The sequence below is a fragment of the Aegilops tauschii genome, chromosome 5, assembly GCF_002575655.3.
Source record: "Aegilops tauschii subsp. strangulata cultivar AL8/78 chromosome 5, Aet v6.0, whole genome shotgun sequence".
NCBI classification, from domain to species: Eukaryota; Viridiplantae; Streptophyta; class Magnoliopsida; order Poales; family Poaceae; genus Aegilops; species Aegilops tauschii.
The window spans coordinates 409133515-409158025 of NC_053039.3; the positions used below are offsets into that span (position 1 = coordinate 409133515).

At 44.5% G+C, this 24511-nt stretch overlaps 1 protein-coding gene across 2 annotated transcripts; it reads right to left on the reverse strand.

Annotated features, from left to right (window-relative positions):
- Positions 1–6091: 6091 nt before the first annotated feature.
- Positions 6092–13644, reverse strand: LOC109736068 (uncharacterized). Of its 2 annotated transcripts, none has more exons than XM_040390617.3 (15): positions 12925–13644; positions 11792–12171; positions 10713–10909; positions 10066–10233; positions 9557–9868; positions 9076–9234; positions 8846–8998; positions 8505–8684; positions 8278–8415; positions 7753–8181; positions 7493–7636; positions 7289–7390; positions 6708–6840; positions 6484–6624; positions 6092–6321 (listed from the first exon to the last, which is right to left on the reverse strand). In XM_040390617.3, the coding sequence occupies exons 1-13, from the start codon at positions 13322–13324 to the stop codon at positions 6708–6710; spliced, it is 2895 nt and encodes a 964-aa protein (XP_040246551.1). In that variant the 5' UTR covers positions 13325–13644; the 3' UTR covers positions 6092–6321; positions 6484–6624. The 2 variants fall into 2 exon arrangements, with proteins under 2 accessions (XP_040246551.1, XP_020150877.1); XM_020295288.4 differs by having other exon boundaries at positions 6092–6404.
- Between the last annotated feature and the right edge of the window lie 10867 nt (positions 13645–24511).

Genomic DNA, 24511 nt, shown 5'->3' on the forward strand with positions numbered 1-24511 from the left:
TTTGTGCGGCTGGGCTAAAAATCAGTCGACTGATTTTTAAGGAAGTCTCAATCGATGTACTTGACCTTCCATCGTTTTCTGTTTAAGATCCAGGATCATTGTTTCTTTTGTTGTATCGGCCTGTTTTAGTTGTGCCCCCGGCCCATTGCCTTGTTTCTTTTTTCTTTTCTTGCCTTCTCTTATATTCTTCTTTGTGTTGGACAGAGATGTCCATGGGCTGGCCGTGAGGGGTGGTGCGGTAGCTTTCTTCTAGGCTGAATTTTTTGTTAGTGCTCGTGTTGCCTGGGACAGGAGCGATTAATAGGGCTGTTCGCTTTGGTTTGGTTCCCATTTTTTTTTCCTTCATTTTCTATTGCTATTATTATTTAAAAAAATATTGTCACTTGTTTACACATATATCGATTGCACACAATTGCATGTACATCGAATCACATGCAATTACATGTTTTATTGTCAGTGTCTATATGCAACTTTTTTTTCCAAAAATATTATCGCCGACACGCCCATCGACCACACACGGTTTCATGCACATCGGCCACACACAATTCTATGTGTGTCATTGGCGTGTAACTTATCTTTTTTCCTTCTAAAAAAATTTGTCACCGGCCAACTAGACTTTGTTTTTGGTTTGAGTTTTTTTAACTTTGTTTGTGGTTCGAGTAGAGACCAGTAGGGGACAGTTGCATGTTCGACACTAGGAATGCAATTGCAAGTGTCGCACCCGACCGCAACTCGACTTTTTTGTTCTGTCAGAGGGGGCGGGTCAATTGCAAGCCCGACAACAGCCCTGCAACTGCAAGTGTCGCACCCGACCGCAACTGCATGTCTTGTAACCCGACTGCAACTGATCTTTTTTGTTCTGTCGGAGGGAGTGGGCCAGTTGCAAGCTCGACAACATCCCTGCAACTGCAAGCGCCGCACCCGGCCGCAACTAAATGTCCCCGAACATGGTTTCCAATTGGACCTTTGTTTTGTTGGAGGGGAGGCAGGAGAGGGGGCAGGCTAGTTGCATGTCCGACACTAGGAATGCAACTGCAAGTGTCGCACCCGATCGCAACTGCATGTCTTGTAACCCGACCGCAACTGGACTTTTTTGTTCTGTCGGAAGGAGCGGGGCAGTTGCAAGCCCGACAACAGCCCCGCAACTACAAGCGTCGCATCCGGCCGCAACTGCATGTTCCCCAACATGGTTGCAACTTGACCTTTGTTTTGTCGAAGAGGGCGGCGGGAGAGGGGGCGGGCCACTTGCATGTTCAATACTAGGCATGCAACTACAAGTGTCGCACCCGACCGCAACTGCATGTCTTCTAGCCGGACCGCAACTGGACTTTTTTGTTCTGTTGGAGGGGGCGCCGGTAGAGGGGCGGGCCAGTTGCAAGCCCGACAACATCCCTGCAACTGCAAGTGTCGCACCCGACCGCAACTGCATGTCTATCACTATTTTTATTTTTCTACTTTTAATTTTATTTTTGTTTTTTAGGTTTTTTATCTATTCTAAATAGTGTTTTTTTTCAAACATGCCACCCAGTTGCACGTCGCCCCGTGTGCGACCGCATATGTTGTAGTCCACATGCAATTTGAAGCGACATTAGCCGGGGTATAACTAGGGTGCGGGCGGGGCGAGGAGCTGAGTGCTTGGGCGGCCCGGTTTACTTTTCTTTATTAATTTCTCTACCATTTGTTTTCCTTTCTATTTTTATTTTTCCGTTTTGGATTTGTGTTATTTTCATTTTCTAAATGGTGGTGTTTTGGACTTCTTTTGGGAAAAATGTTGCCACTCGATTAGCACATGCGTGGTCCGTACACAGTTGCATGTACTCCGGCCAGGCGCAATTGCACGTCCACTGTCCATGTGCAACTTAACATTCTTTTTCTTTTTTAAAAAATAGTGCCAATGTGGTTATACACATGTGAGTAGCATGTCCGTCTACCACGTGCAATTTGCATGCCTGTCATTTTTATTTTTAAAGAACTAGAGAAAAAATACTTGAACAGAAAAAAAAAAGAGAGAACACAACATCAACACGCACAAGCTGCACGAACAGCTAATCTTACCTCAGCCGATCACTGGTAGAAAAAAGGCCTTTAGTCCCGGTTCGCAAAGGCCTTTAGTCCCGGCTGTGCAACCGGGACTAAATATGCGCGACTAAAGACCCCCCCTTTAGTCGCGCCTCTTACGAACCGCGACTAAAAGCTTTAGTCCCGGTTCTCGTGGCTAACCGGGACTAAAGGCCTCCTCCGCAGGTTTAAACCTGGTTTTTTGCGAATTTTTTTTATTTTCAAATTTCTGAATTATTTTAACCTCTAATCTCTAATCACCACCCCTCATCACTGCTCAATTTATCCTCTAATCTCTAATCACCCCTCATCATTCCAAATCATCTAACTTCCCGGACGGTCACCCATCCTCTCACTACTCCAGCCTGAGCACGCTTAACTTCCGGGTTCTATTCTCCCTCGTTTCCAAGTCTGCACTTGTTGTTTTCCTGACAATAGTAGGATGTCAATTCTATTAACCCTCAGGATTTAGCTTGAGCATGAAGTGACACATTTCACTGTTTGAGTTTGAAACTATTGTTTTAAAAAACAATAATTATTTAGTAACACTAATATTTCTGGAATAATTAGTTTGACCATTGTTTGACCACTGTTTGACCACAGTTTGACCAGATTTGACCAGAATTTAAAAAAAACTGAAATAATTATTTAGTAACACTAATATTCTAGAATAATTAGTTTGACCATTGTTTGACCACAGTTTGACCACAATTTGAAAAAATTTCTGTTAGGTTTTTGGGGATTCTAAAAATGTTTAATGGGGTTCCCCCGGTTAAATTCGGATGTAACTTTTCGAGTAGATGATTTTTCATATAAAAAACTTTTTCATCCGAGTTCGTATGCAAAAGTTATGCCCATTTTAAGAAATTCCAGAGAGATTTTGCAAATAAAGTCGAAATTCATATTTGTTAATTTTCCCAACAACTAGACCACATATCACATGGGAAACTTATTTTATTTTATTTTTTTGACTTTTCCATCATTTTCTTTTGTTTTTTCTAAAACGGAAAAGGCGATCCACCGGGGGGGGGTAGAGTTTGAAAATGAGGCCTCAAATCCCTTTAGTCCCGGTTGGCCAGACCAACCGGGACTAAAGGTCTAACCTTTAGTCCCGGTTGGTCTGGCCAACCGCGACTAAAGGCCTTCGGGCCAGCCTGAGGACCTTTAGTCCCGGTTGGCCAGGCCAACCGGGACTAAAGCTCCTCCCATCCGCCAGCTGTAGACCGAGCGCGCTGGGCCCAGATAGTTGGTCGCGGGTCTTCTCCCGAACCGCGATTAAAGACCCCTTTGATCGCGGTTCGATTATTTTGGGGACTAATGGGTATGGAAGCCTCTTTTTCTACTAGTGGATGCACGACAACCTGAAAAACATTAATAATGCATGAACAGTTAATTGACAGAGATAAAAGGCCAGCCCAAACCAGTGAAGCCCATCACAGAAAACAGCAGACAAAGGACAACCGAGCCCACAAACAAGCCCAACAAGCAAACATCACAAACCAGCGGTCAGAAACTAAGATCAAACAGAACGATATGTACAAGATAACGTCATTCGCGAAGTCTCAGTCGACTAAGACGGACCCTACACATAAACTGTGTGCAGGAGCCAGGCGTCAACGCGCGGGATGTACAAGCCGTGGCCTGCGGCAAGAGGTGAATATCCTCCTTCCCCTTGAACCCCGACATGCAGATGCCGCACTCCATCAAGTGCTTCTTCTCCTCCGTGGCCTCCGTGGATGCCGAGCCGCCGCGCGCCACGACGGCCATCGCCCCGGCGTCCTCGTATGTCAGCTTCGACATCACCACGAGCGCCCTCTTCTTGAGCCCCTGTTCTCCGCCGCCGTGTCAGAACGGAAGGAGACGTTGTTGGTGCCGCCGACGCAACACCAAGAGCGCGCAGATCCGGTTACGATGGGGAGGCCGACAACGCAGAGGAACGTGGCCAGGATGACCACGACATGAGAAGGCGCCAGGGAGCTATGCGGTACGGTACCGAACTGGCAAGGTAGATCAGCAAGAGGCGCGCCGACGCCATCAGTTCCCGGATCACGGCAGGGCGCAGTGTCAATGGCGGGCAAGAGGCTTGACAGAAGAGCACGGGCAGATAGAAGAGCACGGCAGATGGCGGAGGCGCCTGCTGTGGCCTGTGGGTGGCGAGCACGAGATAGAAGAAAAGCGATTATAGCTAGTGCCTGGCAGTGGCAGGTCGTCGAGCAACCGCGGGAGGAGCTGCGGTCCCTGCACGGCAGGGCTCATCCTATAGCAGTCGTGGTGCCGCTGGAGCGAGTTGCACCACGTAGTCTCACAGCCCGAGCAGCGAACACCACCTGCGAGACACTGACAGGGGACCCAACGCGGCGACGCTGGCCAGGGATGTCATATTCTTCGACTTTGACGAAAGGCACTTGAGGGTGCCTCTCGGACGTCAGTGGATTGAACGACCCGGCGCTGTGAGCGGCGACAACGTAGCAGCCGGCACCCTCCCGACTCCCGAGTGACCAACAACGGCAGCTTTTCTTTCATGGAGCGATAGGGAACTGGAGGGCCTCTGCGGCTTGGCGTGCATGAGGCCGCACGCGCGCGACTCATAGCCGGGTTGGATGGGCTCTAGGCGCCGGCATGTTAGGCAAGCTCGAGCCCAAGAACATGGATGGCTCAGCCTCGACATCCACACGGGACCTCCCAGTGCTTCTTGCAGTCCAGGCAACTCGTCGGCGAGAGCGGCATGAAGCCGGTGGCGCCCTCCATCTCCGGGCGGCAGCTATAGACAGACTCAGTCAGTCCCAGACTGGCAGGGGGTCGAGGGCGAAGTAGCTCCTACAGGCATCGCTCGCGTCGCTGCCATGCAAATGAGAACGGTGGCATGAAGATGGCCGGGGCGGCTAGGTGTAGGGATGTCGAGGACGTGGTTATGGGGGTGCAGCGAGGGACATGGAGGCTCAACGTATTTATATGTAGGCAATCACTCAAGAAAAAATCGAGAAAGCTCAGGGATGAACTGCATGCAAACATGTACTCTCTCCGTTCCTAAATATTTGTCTTTCTAGAGATTTCAACAAGTGACTATATACAGAGCAAAATGAATGAATCTACACTCTAAAATATGTCTACATACATTTGTATGTTATAGTTCATTTGAAATGCCTAGAAAGACAAATATTTCGAAACGGAGGGAGTAGCAGTCACATCGTGTCAATCCCATGCATGTAAATCAGGAGGGCCCATCCAACACGCGTGCATGGAGTGTCAATTCGAGAAGGATCCACACAACCCACGCGAACCAGCACATGGCATCCAAGACCACGCGGCTACAGAACGGCAAGAAATCAGCCATCGTACAACGGGACAAATCTATGTAGGCAAATCAAGTACGGAGCCATGCAGCCCACATGTAGCGGCCGTAGCACAAATCCTTCCAAATAGCTAGGGGACAAAACTGCACAACCCAAACAAACACAAGGCCAGCCCACATGCGGAACAAAAAGAATGTCCTCAAATTAGAATCCAAATTGCTAGGTTCACACGCGAAGGCAGATAAGAAGTTAAGAAAATTTTCACCGAATGCCTACAGTCACTAGAGAAATGTACACCCTGGGAGCCCCCAAAAATACACGTGTCCATGCCCTACTTATTCTCACGTTGCTATCCACCAAGTGGTGAAACCTGGGAGCGTAAACTTCCCGAGATATAGTGGTTTTGGTATAGGGTGTATGGTCATTTGTTCAATTCTTGAGATTTTATATTTGTATATGGGAAGCTCATCAGTTCCTTTTAAATATTGATATGTTCTTTCACTGAACTGCAATGGTTGTCAGCTATTAGTTCATGAACTCAGGTCAGATTTTTGACAATCATGGGTGTAGAAAACAAACCAAGTGACCAAATATTAGGCGAGGACTGGATAAATTGGCAGTGATCCAAACAGGTGCCAGGCTGTCAAAAATTGGTAAGGAAAGCAAACAAGCCCTCGGATCTCCGCCCTTGGTGCTTTTATAGGGCTACAACTACTCCCTATGTTTCAAAACAAGTGTCGTGGTCTTGGTTCAAATTTTAGATATAAGGTTCCAACATGGTAGCTCATTATAATGATCTGAACAGGTTTTGTACAATTTTACAAATCAACAGCCTTTGTTTAAATTCAACCAATGAGATGTGGCAGCTTAAAAGTACAAAACAATGAACTCCACACTTGAATTACTTGACAGAAACCTTCTACTAAGGGGCCTGCTATGCTATGGAGCTGTTGAGATGCTCAATCAGAACCTGAAAATGAACACAAACTAGTGTATCAGAGGCAAGCCAGCCAGGTTGATGCGCCTTCAGCTGACTGGGTGCCCAAACCCTCCCTAGACACAAGCAAAATGACCAGATGAGAACGTTTATCCTCTCTTAAGACTGTAAAATCATGCTTGATGTGTTTACTACCTTTGCCCCTCTGTCCTCTTGCTTCTCTAGCTTCAGAAAGTTGGAGCGGTCAATGATCGTCATCTGCAGTCACAAACTGTTCCGCATAGGAAAACCCCTCTTTATACAAGAGAAGAAACCAAACTGTTCAATGATTGTCATCTGCAGTCACAAAAGCATTCACCATAAACGAATATGTCAGTGCCATATAGCAATAACATACAAAAAATATATAGAGTTTGTACCTAATCGACAACTTGAGTATTTGGTGTGCTGCCATTCTCAACAGAAGTTGGATCCAGTCGAGCCGAAATGGCCACCTGTAGGTTTTCACCCGAGGGCCCGCCTGATTGCACGGCATTATTTATCGGCATGACACTGCAATTGAAAAAAATGGAAACTAAATTTACAGATGCAAGCTTGGCAGGCTGGGCCGACTCAACAATCCATCTAGTTAATTTGTTTTTATCACTAAAAGGGGAGCTATGTGCATGATGTGAACTATCAATTAAGTAAAAGTGTGCCATTAATTTAATGATTGAAATGAGTCATAGGTCTTCATCCAGAACTAAATTAGAGGATCCCCCCGCGTAAGACATGACCTGCTAATGATAAACATGTTTTTATTTCTTTACAGAGGGAGTACTTAAAATAGGTACTCCCTCCGTCCCAAAATAAGTGTCACTGATTTAGTACAACTTTGTACTAAATTTGTAGTAAACCAGCAACACTTATTTTGAGTCATAGGGCTTCATCCAGAAGTAAATTACGGGATTTTTTTTCGTAAAACATGACCAATATTCTGCTGTAACTCGAATTTAAGTACCTATTGTTCTTGCTGGTTCCATTTCCACGGGCAAAGGAAATGCAATCAGCAAGCCGTGAATATTCATCGACGGTCCCTTCTGCCATGTTTATCAGCTTGGGTCTGTACACAAGGAATCAAGAAACTTAGATAACATACATCACCTCATTGGCATTTGGCACAAATACACCCACGTAAAGAAATAAGAATTGGAGAATGAGCTACCTTGGAGTAGACTTCCGCTTCATCTTATTCGTATTTCCAGTATGAATGCCTCTTTCTGCAGCAGCTTCAGAGGGCACACTTGGAAGGTCCATCTCACAAGTGTTCACCTCACCATCTGTTTTTGAATTGCCTTTGGCTGATTTCCTGTACAAAAGAAGTAAAGGACTCTTGATGTCACTGAAAATCTACGAGGAAGCAGATATAGATGATGTCAGACACTATTGAGTAATTTATTTATTTTGCCATGATCCATGTTATACCTTGATACTCTCTTCCTTTTCGTTGTGTTGCCTTGGTTGTCAATAGAGACTGAACCCCTCATCCTGTTTTTGACTGCTCTCCCATCACCAACAGAGATAGAGCCCCTCATTTTCTTTTTGACAGCTCCCTCGTTGCCGACAGACACAGAGCCCCTTGTTCTCTTTTTAGCTGTGCCTTCTTTACCGACAGACGTAGGGTCCCTCTTTTGATTAGTAGGTGCCTCATTATCGAAACTGATAGGGCCCCCAAGTATATCTAGGGTGAGCTCTTTATCAACAGAGATTGATCCCCTCATTCCTGGTTGCACAACCACATCGCCATCAGTGGTAACTTTCCTCTTCCTAGCTTTGCTGTGGTGGCACCTAGAGGAATTGTTGACACCATCAGACACAGTTATATCCTCTCCAGTTTGGTTTTCAGCTCCAATTCTGTAAAAGCAAGTATGAAACAAACATGTGAGCACTGAGCAGGCATAAGGGAGTGAAATTCAACAGTCAAGCATATGTAAATGTTATAAGCCATACCCAGATAATTTTTTCCTTGGTTTTCTCTTGGTGGTGTTTACAGCGGCAGCATCAGCAGAAGACTTTGATGGATCGTTAGGTGGCACGTTATCCACACTTGATTTTCTCGACCGTTTTCGAGGTTTCTTGACTTGATCACTAAAAAACAGGGGCTGGTGAGGAAGAGAACATAGCTAAAACTACCTTCTTTTTATTGTTTGAAAGCATAACAATTGAAAGTACTGTACCTCACAGTGTTCTCATCACCCTTGTCAACTTTCGAGTACACAAGTGATGGGAAGTCACTGGGGCAAATTGCAGGTCGCTCTGTTTCTCTATCAACAAAGTTGGTCTGGAAAATAGATTTCTTTACTTGATTGGCTGCTATCATTAAAGGCAATTCATCTTGACACAGTCTTTTCCATCGCCTGCAGTTACAAATGGAATAACTATTAGCAGCAAAGTTTGTGCTTGCTTCGGTTGGTGGGGCAGCTCCTCCATCATGAAGTGCATTACTAATTTGAAGTTTCAAGCAACACATCAGAATTACATCATGTAAAATCTGAAAGAGAATAGGTTTATGGTTTACCTCAAGCACATATTATCAGTACGGTGAGGAATCATAGCCCCAGCAATCTTGGACCAGCAGGGACCAACCTCATGGACGGAAGCCAATAACTTCGAATCCTCTTCAGGGCGCCATTCCCCATGCTCTATATCCGGATCAAGAACATTACGCCACCTGTTTAATGAGGATAAAAAATAGCATCACCATCAAACCATAAGCTTTGAACTGACATGGTAAAACTACTACATTACCTCTCGCTGCATTGACTTTGTGTGCGGCCAGGAACAAACTGAGCAATCTTATTCCAGCTGCCAGACCTAAAAAGCTTGACAGATACCATGAGGCGCTTGTCCTCGTCCTCAGACCATCTCCCCACCCTTTTCCTTTCAGGGATTAGAGTTTTCCTGTACCTAGTAAAGTTCGACACAATGTATGTCAAATATACCCCAACCAAGGAAAGTAAGAGATTATCCACATAAAACTAGCGAGGACAAAGATTAAATACCATTAAAAAAGATAACCACAATAAAGAGTGATAACAAATGTGCCATAAAAGAAAGTGCAATCACATAGGTTTGATAATTTATCCATGTAAAATTAGTGAGGAAAAATATTAAATACCATTAGAAAAGGTAACCACGATAAAGAGTGATAAAGTATGTGCTGTGATAGAAAGCGCAAATGCATAGGTTTGATAGTAGGAGGTCTGAAAGACAAGTCAAAGAACAGTACCTGTTAGAGCACTGGTTGCCAATGCGACCAACCAGATTAGCTGATACAAGTTGCCAGTTACAACCAAAAGTTTGGACGGCAGCTAAAAGTTGAAGATCTTCCTCTTTTGTCCAGGTCCTCTTCAATATGTGGGGATTAAGACTTCGTTGATAACGGGCAAGGCACTGGAAAGGTGTTCTCTGTGTACCCAACGCAACCGCAATATTAATCCAGTTATGCATTCCTTTTTCTTGGACAGTTAGTATAAGTCTTTTCTCCTCACATGCAGTCCAGGCTTTGTGATTAATCAGTGGGTCGTCATGGTTTAGCCACCTAGAGAATAAAATTACAATTTCTTGAATTAGGACTGGCCAATTGAAAACACAGATACAGACACATACTGCAGAAACGTAAAATAACAATATCAGGAGAGATGGCAAAGTAAGATCTAATGAAACTTCTGCGCGATAAGAGAAATGAACATTGCTCCGTGCGCTAGAAGTGAAAAATATCTTTTAGAGGAAAAGTACCTTGATTCGCATTCAGCACCGGATCGACCAGGCAGGTACATAGCAGCAACATAGTCCCAGTTTACTAATGGCAAGACTGACCGGAGAATCTCAGGAGTCGCCTCAAAATTACCCACAGTGTTTGTCAGTGCATAAGCCATATCGACAGCACTGAAGTCACCACTGGAACTGCAGAACGAAAACAATTAACAGAATAAGATTTTATGTCAATTCTTCTAGCAGAACACCAAGTAAAATTACATTAAAACTCATAAGTTTGGCATCAAACCTACATCTCAATTTGTGGAAAACAAATACCCCAGTAGCACAATTACAGAGGTTAAAGAATGTCAATTCATAATTTATAGATAGTTCAGTCAGAAACCCATCGAATTCATATTGATAAACCCATTAAAGAAAAATGGAAAATAGTACTGTCATTAATAAACAGACTGCATAATTGAGAAACACGAGAACTACAAACTTACACAAAACTTTTAATGCTCTTGAAGCTTAAAAAGGGGTACTCTTCAAGTATTAGCAAAGAATAATTGATGAAAACTATGACAATTGGTTGTTCAATGTGATTAAATCATGATTTAAAATCCACGACTGAAATAGAAGATGAAAATGCTACATTAGTGAAAGAGTCGAATAATTCGACAAACCTTCCATTCTTCATTGAGTCCTTAATTAACGCTTCCTGATACTGCTGCTTTATTCCTTTAGCAAGCCTGTCTTTCTCTATATCTGACCATGGATGCTTCTGAAGCGACACTGGGAATTGCTTCAGAACTGCTTTATACTTCTCAACATGAGGGTTCTCAGCTGGGCCGAGAAGTAATGCAGGCGTCTTATATTTATTCTGCAAGAAAAGAATACTCTTTTGTAAGTGCGATATTATCTTTTCCTAAAAATCTAGGTAGACAACCACTTGGCAATCATGTTCATGCACATGACAGAGCAATATGTGACTATTTCCATGGTCCGCAAGCTAGTAGGTTTTTGTGTACCATTCTCTCAGTTATGAAATGGAAAACAATGGCTCGGCCAACAGAGGAAGAATATGTGTGTGTACAATAGAAACAATACATTTAGAATTGATCTAATAAATAAAAATTGATTAAGTGTGTAGAATAGCAATTCAATATCCTAAAATAAAGAATAGCAATTCAATAGAATTCCACAAGATACATACATGTTCACAAGAAAAGGATCTGAACTGATTTAGCCAACAGACTCAACATAGCTGAAAATGCTGTCACAACATTATTGCAAATCAGCATCTAGCTTCTTATACAATAGAGACCTACCCTGCTAATCAGCATACGCGTCTCATTCATACAAAATTTGTTCAAGATGATTACCAGATCCAAATGGATGCTATTTCATATTTGAATTTCCACCAATCAAACAATCATATAATCTCAGGAAACATGGCCTGAGGAGAGCAATGAAAATAATATTGCATGTGACACATGAACCACCAGCCACCAACATATGTCGTTCCTACTTGCATTAGGATACGAAACCTATTCGCCTTTTCATATAGGAATTTACAACTATCTTATGTGGGAAACAGGCGGGGGTGTAGAAAAATCTCTTATGAAAGTTAATAACTATGTGCCGTTTTCAGAGAACAAATAGGAACATCAACAACACAAACTAAAAATGCTCTATATATCATAAGGTGATTATATATGTCATCTAGCATACAATACACAGCTGTAAATACTGACGTTATTACCTTTGCGGATTGTGCGCTTTGTTTTTGAGAGGAAATCAATCGAACACGAGGATCCACCTTCTGGCACAAAACTTTGCCAAATGATCTTCTGCAGCTGTACTGATAATCCATAAGACATTTGACACGATCCCTAAGATCCTTATTTACTTCAATCTTTGCTTCGATGTTAATCATCTTCCTTCTAATAAACTTCTGGCATGCTCTGTTCTTCTTGAGAGCATCCACTAACAACAGTGCAGCTTTTGGGAACCCAGTTTGAGTGTTTGCATTCATATTTTTCTTCTGTACATCCTCTTCACCAGGTTGATGTGCAATAAATTCATCATCCCCTCCTTTTGATGCCTCGTTTTTCATGTTCTCCAGTGGACCAGTGGAGGTACCTTCAGTAGGTAAAGAAAGATTAAGGGCTCCTTTATCTGTCTACATATATGCTTATTTACCTAATAATTCAAGAATCATGATAACACTGCATATGTTGAACTGTCGATTATATACTGGTACATGTGACTTCAAGATAACAGGGCTCTGCTTACATGTAATAACTCGTGAATCAGAAAATCAACCATATATTGCATCTAATTTGTCAGCATAGAGTTTGTAATGGTTTATTCTCATGCATTGCAATTCTGCTAACATGATAGCGCTACATATCGTGTTAGCTCGGCCCATAGTTTTAACATTCAAAGTTAACATCGTATATGAGTCACTACAAATGTAGCACGTTTTAGTTACTAGCCTTTAAAAGACATCATTACTACTCCCTCCATTCCTAAATATAAGTCTTTTTAGAGATTCTAATATGGACTACATACGGAGCAAAATGAGTGAATCTACACTCTTAAGTTACATCTATATTCATCCGTATGTAGTTCATATTCAAATCTCTAAAAAGACATATATTTAGGAACGGAGGAAGTACATATAATTCAGAACAGTATAAAATCAGAAATGCTTTAAGAAAATAATGGCAATCCGATGGTTCTTTTATACGAAACGAAATGCACTGAATATTTCATGATTAAATGTGATCAAAATTCAGCCTGCAAGTTTCTCGTGGTAAAATTTTCAGAAATCTTTAGGATAGGGATTACCAGGCGCATCCAAATTGGAACCGGGGAGAACCGGAGACTCACCGGAGTGGTAGTGCGAGAAGCGACGCTGTATCGCGCGGAGCGTCTCGAGGTCGTCCTCCTCGTCATCCTCCGCGTCGGAAGGCGGCCAGGCGCAGATCGGGCGCGGCGAGGAGGGCGAGGCCTTGTTCAGGTGGAGGTTCTCGCGGATGCTGCGGACGAGGGCGAGGTCCTCGTCCTCGTCCTCCCCCTCCCCCTCGTCCGACGAGCCATCTGTTGCCTTGGCCGCCGCCGCCGCCGCTGTCGTCGTCGCGGCGGGGACGGTGAGGTAGGATGAGGCCTGCGCGACGGCGGCGTCCGGGTCGGCGCCGGCGATGATGCAGGAGCGGCGGACCAGGTCGAGGTCCTCCTGGAGGCCCTCGTCGAAATCGGGGTCCGAGTCGTCGTCGGAGTAGAAGTCCATGGATGCGGCAGCAGATGCGCCGGTTGTGGCGATGGGGTGCTAGGGTTTAGTGAGGGTCTTGCGGCGCCGGGAGGGCAGGGGACTGGAGGGGGCGGCGGCTGCCCGTGCCCGTGCCCGTGCCCGTGCTGGTGCTCGCTCCTTTCTTGGTCGGTCTCGAGCTCGCGTTTGGTGGTGATGCCGTCGCAAGGGGTTTGAATCCTCCGCGAGACAGGGGACAGGGGAGGGGAGGCGGAGGCACGCCAGAACCGCCTCCAGCAGACAAACAAATTTGAGCCCAATACCTACAAACTGGGCCCGTAGCTCCAACACAAAAAGAGAGCATCTCCACTCGTTCGCTCCAGGGACTTAAATAGCGCCGCTAGGGCACGCCGACCAAAAAATCGGTGGGGGGCTCGGATTCCCAGCCGCCCCCAAGGTTGCCCCCAGGCGTCGATTTCGTCCCACTTTCAGCGGTAACTGGCCCATTTTTGGCACACTTTCGCCGCAAATTGGATCAATTTTATTTGGCGTTCAACAGAAGCAATTTTTATCACATAGTTCATCACAGAAAATCAATACAAGTCAAATAGTTCAACAAATAAAAACTCATATTTTATCACACGTCGAGCTAGGCGTTGCCCTTGAGCCTCCATAGGTGCTCCACCAGATCGTGTTGCGGTTCTTGATGCACCTGTGAGTCTCGGATCTCCTGACGCATATTGAGGAAGGCAGTCCGGGTTGCCGATAGCTGGTGATCAACTTGGGCAACAGGACCATGCCTGTAATATGGTTCAGTGTAAACACTGGCTCTTTCTGCTCGCTCTCAATGATCATGATGTGCAAGATGACACAACAAGTCATGACCTCCCACATTTGATCTTTCGACCAGGTCTGAGCGGGGTACCGGACAAGAGCAAATCGAGATTGGAGCACACCAAATGCCTGCTCGACATCCTTCCTGCAAGCCTCCTGACACTTGGCAAAGTAGGAGTTCTTGCCTCCTGGCACATGGTTTGAGATAGTCTTCACAAATGTGGACCATCTCGGATAGATGCCATCTGCTAAGTAGTATCCCTTGTTGTAGTGGCGCCCATTGACCTCGAAGTTCACCGGAGGAGCATGACCTTAAGACAGGGGAGCACTGCAGTACGTTGATGTCATTGTGAGTTCCTGGCATACCAAAGGAGTGCCAAATCCAGAGGTCTTGTGTGGCCACTGCCTCAAGTACCACACTGCAACCGCCTTTGGCGCCTTTGTACATCCCCTACCAAGCAAATGGACAGTTTTCCCATTTCCAATGCATGCATTCGATGCTTCCAAACATCCCAGGAAATCCTCTTGCTGCATTATGTGCTAGGATCTGAGCAGTGTCTTCAACATTAGGTGATCGCAAGTATTGAGGTCCAAGCACTGCCACCATCACCCTGCAGAACTTGTATAAACACTCAATGGTCGTGGACTCGGCCATTCGTCCATAGTCGTCGAGTGAATCACCGGGAGCTCCGTATGCAAGCATCCTCATAGCTGTCGTGCACTTCTGGAGTGAGGTGAATCCAAGTGTGCCGGTGCAATCCTTCTTGCACTTGAAGTAGCTGTCGAACTCACGAATGGAATTCACAATCCTGAGGAAGAGCTTTCGGCTCATCCGATAACGGCGCCGAAATACTTTCTCGCCGTGCAGTGGAGCTTCGGCGAAGTAGTCGGCGTAGAGCAAGCAATAGCCTTCCAGTCGATGCCTCTGCTTTGCCTTCAGCCGGCCCGGCGCCGAGCCACCTCACCACGGCTTTGCATTGCTCGCGAACAGGCCAGCCAGAGCGGCGAGGACATGAGATGCTCTTCATCCTGGGCGTTGGCATCGGCTTCCTCCTCCAGCAGCGCCGCGAACGCCTCCTCGTCGTCTGAGTCCATCACCGAGCAGACAAAACGCCGAACACCTGGCGGACGTGGTAGGCGCGCAGCCACTGATAACCCCGCCCTGCGTGGCCGGAGCGCCGGAAAGCTCGCCCAGGAGCGGAGTGGAGGCTGCCGCGGCGTGTCTGATTCAGGGTTCCGCGGACCCTTGAGAGGTTCGAACTCTGGGTGCGCATGAAGGACTCTCTCTTCCCAGCCTACCTACCCAACGATTCCACAACCTAGCTTGACGAACCCAAAGAACATGAGACACAGAGATTTATACTGGTTCGGGCCACCGTTGCGGTGTAATACCCTACTCCAGTGTGGTGGTGGTGGATTGCCTCGTGGGCTGAGGATGAACTAGTATAATGGGTGAACCGCCTCAGGAGGAGAGGTGTTCTTGAGCTCTATGAGCTGGTGAGGATGGTCTTGGTGGAATGGATCCGGTCCAAGATCCCTTGCCTCCTATGGTGATGGCTAGTCCTATTTATAGAGGCCCCGGTCCTCTTCCCAAATGTAGGCGGGAAGGGATCCCACAACTGCCAATTTTGAAGGGAGACAGCTAGTACAAGTTATCCTGACAAAAGTAGTCTTCGCCTGCCAAAGGCTCTGGTGGTGACGCTGCCGTGGGATCCATGATGACCTCTGTCCTGCCATCCTGCTGGTCTTGGTCTCGTTGCACCGATATGGAAACCTTTGCCTGACGCCTCGGGACTCCTCGTATGCGCCTGCCTCTTTAACACCAAAGAGGAAACTGGTACACTGCGCCCGCTGGCGCCCGCCTGGCCGTGGTTGTCACGGCTCACGTCATGTGAACCTCGCGAGGTGTCCCTTGCATAGATATGTCCGCTCCTCAGGAGCCAGCCTAGCGAGGCCGCCCCCGGGGAGGTCTTGGTGCCGTCCGCCTCGCGAGGCTTGGCCCCTCGCGAGGGTCTTGAGGTGTTGCTGCCGAAGTTGGGCCGTACCGGGCCGTTGGTGGAGCCACGCCGTGGGCCGCAGGCAGGCAAGTCTGGGTACCCCCGTTCCTAGGACGCCGATAGTAGCCCCCGGGCCCAAGGCGCGCTCGGACTTGGCTTCACGGGCCCCAACCGCTTGCGGCCTTGGTCGACGCGTGGCGATTGACAGGTCGTGGCACTACAAAAAAAATACACTTCCGTGATGATACGTGTTTGTCATAGGAGGTCACGTTTTCTGTCATGCATTTACATCCATGACGATTTTATGACAGAATCAAGATAGTCATACATGTGCTGTCGTAGAAGTGTTCCATGACATTACCAAAATTATCATCACGGAAGTGTCCACTTCCATGACGATAAATCGCGCGTCATAGAAGTGCTTTCGTCAAGGGTGACCGACACGTGGCATCGACCGTAACGGCTCGCCGTTAAGCTATCGGGTCCGGTTTTGGATCCGATAACCCGTTAACAGCCCGGCCCAATGGGGATTTTCCACGTGTAAAATTATCATTGGCCGACGGAACCACGTGTCAGCTCCTCGTTGGGACAGATGTCATCCACTCATTGGACAGGAGGCGCCTATGATACGTCGACACGTGGCCGACCCAATAGAGGCCCATTCCGGTGAAAAGGCCAGCCCAGCTAAAGGCCCACCATGTTTTTTCAGACACTAGTGGGCTGGCCCGTTAACAGCCTGCCATGTTTTGGGTCAAATTGAGAACCATATCAGATCAGGCCCGTTCACAGCCTGCCGAGTTTTGGGCCAAATTACGGCCCATATCAGATCAGGCCTGTTAACATGCCACTGTACCTTTGGGCCCATTCTAAGACAGGTTTGTATTTCAGCCTGTTAAATGCCCGTTTACCAGTTCGGCCCGATAATAGTTTTGGCCTGTTAGCGGCCCGTGGAGTATCTGGGACGTTGTCGGCCCGGTTTAACTTTAGGCCATTTAACGGCCCATGCAGAAACTAGGCTATTTCTTGTCCGAAGTAACTTTAGGCCTCTTAATGGCCCATAGTCTTCGTGGATAAATTTCAGCCCAACTGGCCTATCGGCCTGTTAATGGCCCGTGTAACAGTTGGGCCTAATTATAGCCCGCGTTGAATCCGGCCTGCTTACAGCCCATCTGATAATGGCCCGTGACACTTTTGGGCCTATGGCTCGCGTGGATACCGGCCTGCTTAAAGCCCATAATTTTATTGGGCCAAACGGGCCCGAGATATATTTTGGCCTGTTAACTGCTCGTCCTATTTGGGCCAAACATGGGCCTTAGGTAGTTTCGGCCTGTACTGGCCCGTGAAATTTTCGGCTCAACGCTAGCCCAATCTAGGTTTTAGCCTATTAAAAGCCCATTTTATTCTCTGGCCCGGCTGGCCAGAACTTTACTCGGCCTGTTAAAGGTGGGAAACAACCATAAGGTTTAGACCTGCTAATGGCCCAAGATGATTATAGGCCCACGTTTTGGCCCATATGAGTAACGGGTCGCCCTGAAGACCGACAACACTGAGATCCACTGAACCTTCCGGCCTAAATTACAGCATACCGACCAAGAATAAACCTAGACTATACAACAAAGAAATTACAGCATATTACATCCCCTCGGCATCAAAGTTCGCCGCCAGTGATAATAAAGGGCAACCAGACAGCAGATTACATAAACTGGGCAGGTCGCCACCAATGGAAGTTAACAGGTGGACAAAATAATATACAGAACCGACATCACTTCAACACATTTCAAGAAAGGTTAGCCCGGCCCAGCAGCTGCAGCGCAAGCAACTTAGCAACCTGATGAGACTGCGCTTCTTTGGCGCTCATATCCACCAACTTAAGCTGCATAGCATCAATAAACGTCATGTACTTACGGTTAATCTTGCATAGAGATTGGAGTTCCAGTCGTATTTGAGCGGAAGCATGTATTTCTGCTTGAATTTCAGACTTAAGAAGTTGAACGGATTCAGGCGGCGACTTCATCGAGCTTGTGTCACTGAGTAAGTTTGACACTACATCAAGATGTGACTTGATGACCCACAAGTATAGGGGATCTATCGTAGTCCTTTCGATAAGTAAGAGTGTCGAACCCAACAAGGAGCAGAAGGAAATGATAAGCGGTTTTCAGCAAGGTATTCTCTGCAAGCACTGAAATTATCGGTAACAGATAGTTTTGTGATAAGGTAATTGGCAACAAGTAACAAGTAATGAAAGTAAATAGGGTGCAGCAAGATGGCCCAATCCTTTTTGTAGCAAAGGACAAGCCTGGACAAACTCTTATATAGAGAAAAGCGCTCCCGAGGACACATGGGAATTATCGTCAAGCTACTTTTCATCACGCTCATATGATTCGCGTTCGTTACTTTGATAATTTGGTATGTGGGTAGACCGGTGCTTGGGTGTTGTCCTTTCTTGGACAAGCATCCCACTTATGATTAACCCCTATTGCAAGCATCCGCAACTACAAAAGAAGTATTAAGGTAAACCTAACCATAGCATGAAACATATGGATCCAAATCAGCCCCTTACGAAGCAACTCATAAACTAGGGTTTAAGCTTCTGTCACTCTAGCAACCCATCATCTACTTATTACTTCCCAATGCCTTCCTCTAGGCCCAAACAATGGTGAAGTGTCATGTAGTCGACGTTCACATAACACCACTAGAGGAAAGACAACATACATCTCATCAAAATATCGAACGAATACCAAATTCACATGACTACTAATAGCAAGACTTCTCCCATGTCCTCAGGAACAAACGCAACTACTCACAAACCATATTCATGTTCATAATCAGAGGGGTATTGATATGCATAATGGATCTGAACATATGATCTTCCACCAAATAAACCAACTAGCATCAACTACAAGGAGTAATCAACACTACTAGCAACCCACAGGTACCAATTTGAGGCTTTGGGACAAAGATTGGATACAAGAGATGAACTAGGGTTTGAGAGGAGATGGTGCTGGTGAAGATGTTGATGGAGATTGACCCCCTCCTGATGAGAGGATCGTTGGTGATGACGATGGCAATGATTTTCCCCTGCCGGAGGGAAGTTTCCCCGACAGAACAGCTCTGCCGGAGCCCTAGATTGGTTCCGCCAAGGTTCCGCCTTGTGGCGGCGGAGTTTCTTCCTGAAAGCTTGCTTATGATTTTTTCCAGGGTAGAAGACACCATATAACCAAAGATGGGCACCGGAGGCCTGCCAGGGGGCCCACGAGGCAGGGGGCGCGCCCAGGGGGTAGGGCGCGCCCCCCACCCTCGTGGCCAGGGTGTGGGCCCCTCTGGTATTTTCTTCGCTCAGTATTTTTTTATAAATTCCAAAAATGACTTCCGTGAAGTTTCAGGACTTTTGGAGTTGTGCAGAATAGGTCTCTAATATTTGCTCCTTTTCCAGCCCAGAATTCCAGCTGCTGGCATTCTCCCTCTTCATGTAAACCTTGTAAAATAAGAGAGAATAGGCATAAGTATTGTGGCATAACGTGTAATAACAGCCCATAATGCAATAAATATCAATATAAAAGCATGATGCAAAATGGACGTATCAACTCCCCCAAGCTTAGACCTCGCTTGTCCTCAAGCGGAAGCCGATAACGATAAATATGTCCACATGTTTAGAGATAGAGGTGTCGATAAAATAAAATACGGACATGAGGGCATCATGATCATTCTTATAACAGCAACATATATATATTGTCATATGATTTCTTATGCTCAAGTAATAATCCAATCACAATGTAAAGTATGAATCAGAAACTTCATTGAGAACTAACAAACTATAATCTCGGTCATTGAAGCAATTGCAATTTATCATAACATAGGAAAGAGTCAATATAAGAGCTTTTCAGCAAGTCCACATACTCAACAATCATTTAGTCTTTCACAATTGCTAACACTCATGCAATATTTATGGGTATGGAGTTTTAATCGGACACAGAGAAAGATAGGGGCTTATAGTGTTGCCTCCCAACCTTTTACCTCAAGGGTAATGTCAACAATAATAATTCATGTTAACTTACATCCAATTGGATATATATACATACATACATATATATATATATATATATATATATATATATATATATATATATATATATATATATATATATATATATATATATCAGGATCTTTCCAACACAATGTGCTTGCCAAAGGATAAAATGTAAAAAGGAAAGGTGAAGATCACCATGACTCTTGCATAAGGAATAAGACAAAAGTAAAAGATAGGCCCTTCGCAGAGGGAAGCAGAGGTTGTCATGTGCTTTCATGGTTGGATGCACGAAATCTTAATGCAAAAGAACGTCACTTTATATTGCCACTTGTGATATGGACCTTTATTATGCAGTCCGTCGCTTTTATTTCTTCCACATCACAAGATCGTATAAAGCTTATTTTCTCCACACTAATAAATCATACATATTTAGAGAGAAATTTTTATTGCTTGCACCGATGACAACTTACTTGAAGGATCTTACTCAATCCATAGGTAGATATGGTGGACACTCATGGCAAAACTGGTTTTGAGGGTATTCGGAAGCACAAGTAGTATCTCTACTTGGTGCAAAGAATTTGGCTAGCATGAGAGGGAAAGGCAAGCTCAACATGTTGGATGATCCATGACAATATACTTTATTTCAGATATAAGAAAACATAACCCATTACGTTGTCTTCCTTGTCCAACATCAACTCTTTAACATGTCATATTTTAATGAGTGCTCACAATCATAAAAGATGTCCAAGATAGTGTATTTATATGTGAAAACCTCTTTTTCTTTATTACTTCCTATTAATTGCAACGATGACCAAAACTGGGTTTGTCAACTCTCAACAACTTTTATTCATCATACTCTTTATATGTGAAGTCATTACTCTCCATAAGATCAATATGATCTCTTTTATTTCTTTTTATTCTTTCTCTTTTCTTTAATTCCCTCGAGATCATAGCAAGATAATCAAGCCCTTGACTCAACACTAATCTTTATTATATATAGCTCACGGACTCGATAACATAAAGGGATCATAAAGCAAAACTCAAAACTAAATCATACTAAAACTTTATTCTACTAGATCAAGATATTACTAAAAGGATCGAACTAAGAAAAATAGTAAAGATAGGAGTGTGATGGTGATACGATACCGGGGCACCTCCCCCAAGCTTGGCAGTTGCCAAGGGGAGTGCCCATACCCATGTGATTACGTTTCTTTCTTCGGAGGTGGTGATGATGGAGTTGTTGATGATGTAAATTGTGCTTTCAGCTTCTTCATGTTGTAATTGAGAAGAGCATTTTCCTCCTTTTAAATCATCGACCTCCGACTCCAGCTTCAAGATCTTGTCACATAAATCCCCTTTGCTTTTCTGCCGAAAACGGGAAGGAATAGATCGGTTGTTAGATAGTTAGACCTCTTAGGGAGACTAGACTTCTTGAACTTCACGTGCATATCCCCAGGTTGAAGTAGAGGGACATCCTCCTCCTCTGAACTTGAATCGTTGATCTTCATCAAATGAGCATCCTCCTCCTCATCCATAGTTCGAACGCAAGGAGATAGATCCCCATAGGTCTTTGGGTCAGCAATGAGGTGTGAGACATAGATCTCTCCGTCGGAATCCTGAGATGACATCTTGCTCCAAATCTGCGGTAGAAAACAGCTCGAAACAAAAACAGAGGATATTTGCGTGATACGGTGGTCAAAACCTTCGGGAGATTATATAATGAATTTTTACCGACCAAAAGAAGTATCGTGCAAGAAAATGGAGTCCGGAGAGCACACGAGGTGCCCACGAGGCAGGGGGCGCGCCCAGGGGGGTAGGGCACGCCTCCCACCCTCGTGGAAGCCTCGTGTCCTTCCCGGACTACTTTTCATTTTTCCTATTTTCTTAAATATTTCAAAACGGAGAAAATTTGCCATTAGAACTGTTTTGGAGTCGGTTTAATTACCGTAACACGTACCTATTCCTTTGCGGAGTCTGAAACGTTCTGGAAAGTGTCCCTTATGTATTCCTCCGGGGTTACGGTTTCAATAACATTAGTTTCAACATTTATAGGACTGCCTGAGATATAAAGTTTGATTCTTTGACCGTTCACCACCTTTGGATTTGTGCCTTCGAAGTTGTTGATTTTTATGGCACCGGAACGATAGACCTCCTCGATAACGTAAGGACCTTCCCATTTAGAGAGAAGTTTTCCTGCAAAAATTCTTAGACGAGAGTTGTATAGCAACACATAATCACCTATATTAAACCCACGCTTTTGTATCCTTTTATCATGCCATCTTTTAACCTTTTCCTTGAATAGTTTGGCATTCTCATAGGCCTGGGTTCTCCATTCATCAAGTGAGCTAATGTCAAATAGCCTCTTTTCACCGGCAAGTTTGAAATCATAGTTGAGCTCTTTAATAGCCCAATATGGCTTATGTTCCAGTTTGAGAGGTAAGTTGACATGCTTTTCCATAAACCATTTTATACGGAGACATACCCATAGGATTTTTATATGCAGTTCTATAGGCCCATAATGCATCATCAAGTTTCTTGGACCAATTCTTTCTAGATCTATTAACAGTCTTTTGCAAGATTAATCTGAGCTCTCTATTACTCAATTCTACTTGACCACTAGACTGCGGATGATACGGAGATGCAATTCTATGATTAACATCATACTTAGCAAGCATTTTACGAAAGGCACCATGAATAAAATGTGAACCACCATCAGTCATTAAATATCTAGGGACTCCAAACCTCGGAAAAATATCTTCTTTAAGCATCTTAATAGAGGTGTTATGATCAGCACTACTAGTTGGAATAGCCTCTACCCACTTAGTAACGTAATCAACAGCAACTAAAATATGTGTATACCCATTAGAGGAAGGAAAAGGTCCCATGTAATCAAAGCCCCAAACATCAAATGGTTCAATAACAAGTGAATAATTCATAGGCATTTCTTGACGTCTACTAATATTACCAATTCTTTGACATTCATCACAAGGCAAGACAGACTTACGGGCATCCTTGAAGAGAGTAGGCCAATAAAAACCGGATTGCAATACCTTATGTGCAGTTCTATCTCCAGCGTGGTGCCCTCCATAAGCCTCGGAGTGACACTTGCGTAGGATCTGTTCCTGTTCATGCTCAGGTATACAACGTCTAATAACACCATCTACTCCTTCTTTATAAAGATGTGGGTCATCCCAAAAGTAATGTCTCAAATCATAGAAAAACTTTTTCTTTTGCTGGTATGTGAAACTAGGTGGTATAAATTTAGCAACAATGTAATTAGCATAATCAGCATACCATGGAGCACTTCGAGAAGCATTTATGACAGCCAATTGTTCATCAGGAAAGCTATCATCAATAGGTAGTGGGTCATCAAGAACATTCTCTAACCTAGACAACTTGTCTGCAACGGGGTTCTCAGCTCCCTTTATATCAATAATATGTAAATCAAATTCTTGTAGCAAGAGAACCCATCTAATAAGTCTAGGTTTAGCATCTTTCTTTTCCATAAGGTATTTAAAAGCAGCATGATCAGTGTGAATAGTTACTTTAGAATCAACAATATAAGGTCTGAACTTATCACAAGCAAAAACAACTGCTAAAAATTCTTTTTCAGTAGTAGCATAATTTCTCTGGGCATTGTCTAGAGTTTTACTAGCATATTGAATAACATTTAATTTCTTATCAACTCTTTGCCCTAAAACAGCACCTACAGCATAATCACTAGCATCACACATAATTTCAAAAGGTAAATTCCAATCAAGTGGCTGAACAATAGGTGCAGAAATCAAAGCTTTCTTAAGTATTTCAAATGCCTCTACACAATCATCATCAAAGACAAAAGGAATATCTTTTTGTAATAGATTAGTGAGAGGCCGATAAATTTTTGAGAAGTCCTTAATGAACCTCCTACAAAAACCGGCATGACCCAGAAAACTTCTTATACCTTTAATGTCCTTGGGACATGGCATCTTTTCAATAGCATCAACTTTAGCTTTGTCAACTTCAATACCTCTTTCCGAAATTTTATGCCCCAAGACAATGCCTTCATTAACCATAAAGTGGCATTTCTCCCAATTCAAGACAAGATTAGTTTCTTCACATCTCTGCAAAACTCGATCAAGGTTGCTCAAGCAATCATCAAAAGAGGACCCATAAACGGAGAAATAATCCATGAAAACCTCACAAATCTTTTCACAAAAGTCAGAGAATATAGCCATCATGCATCTTTGAAAGGTAGTAGGTGCATTACATAAACCAAAAGGCATAAGTCTATAAGCAAAAGTGCCGAAAGGGCAAGTAAAAGTGGTCTTTTCTTGATCCTCAGCTGACACAGGTATTTGAGAGAAACCAGAGTAACCATCTAGAAAGCAA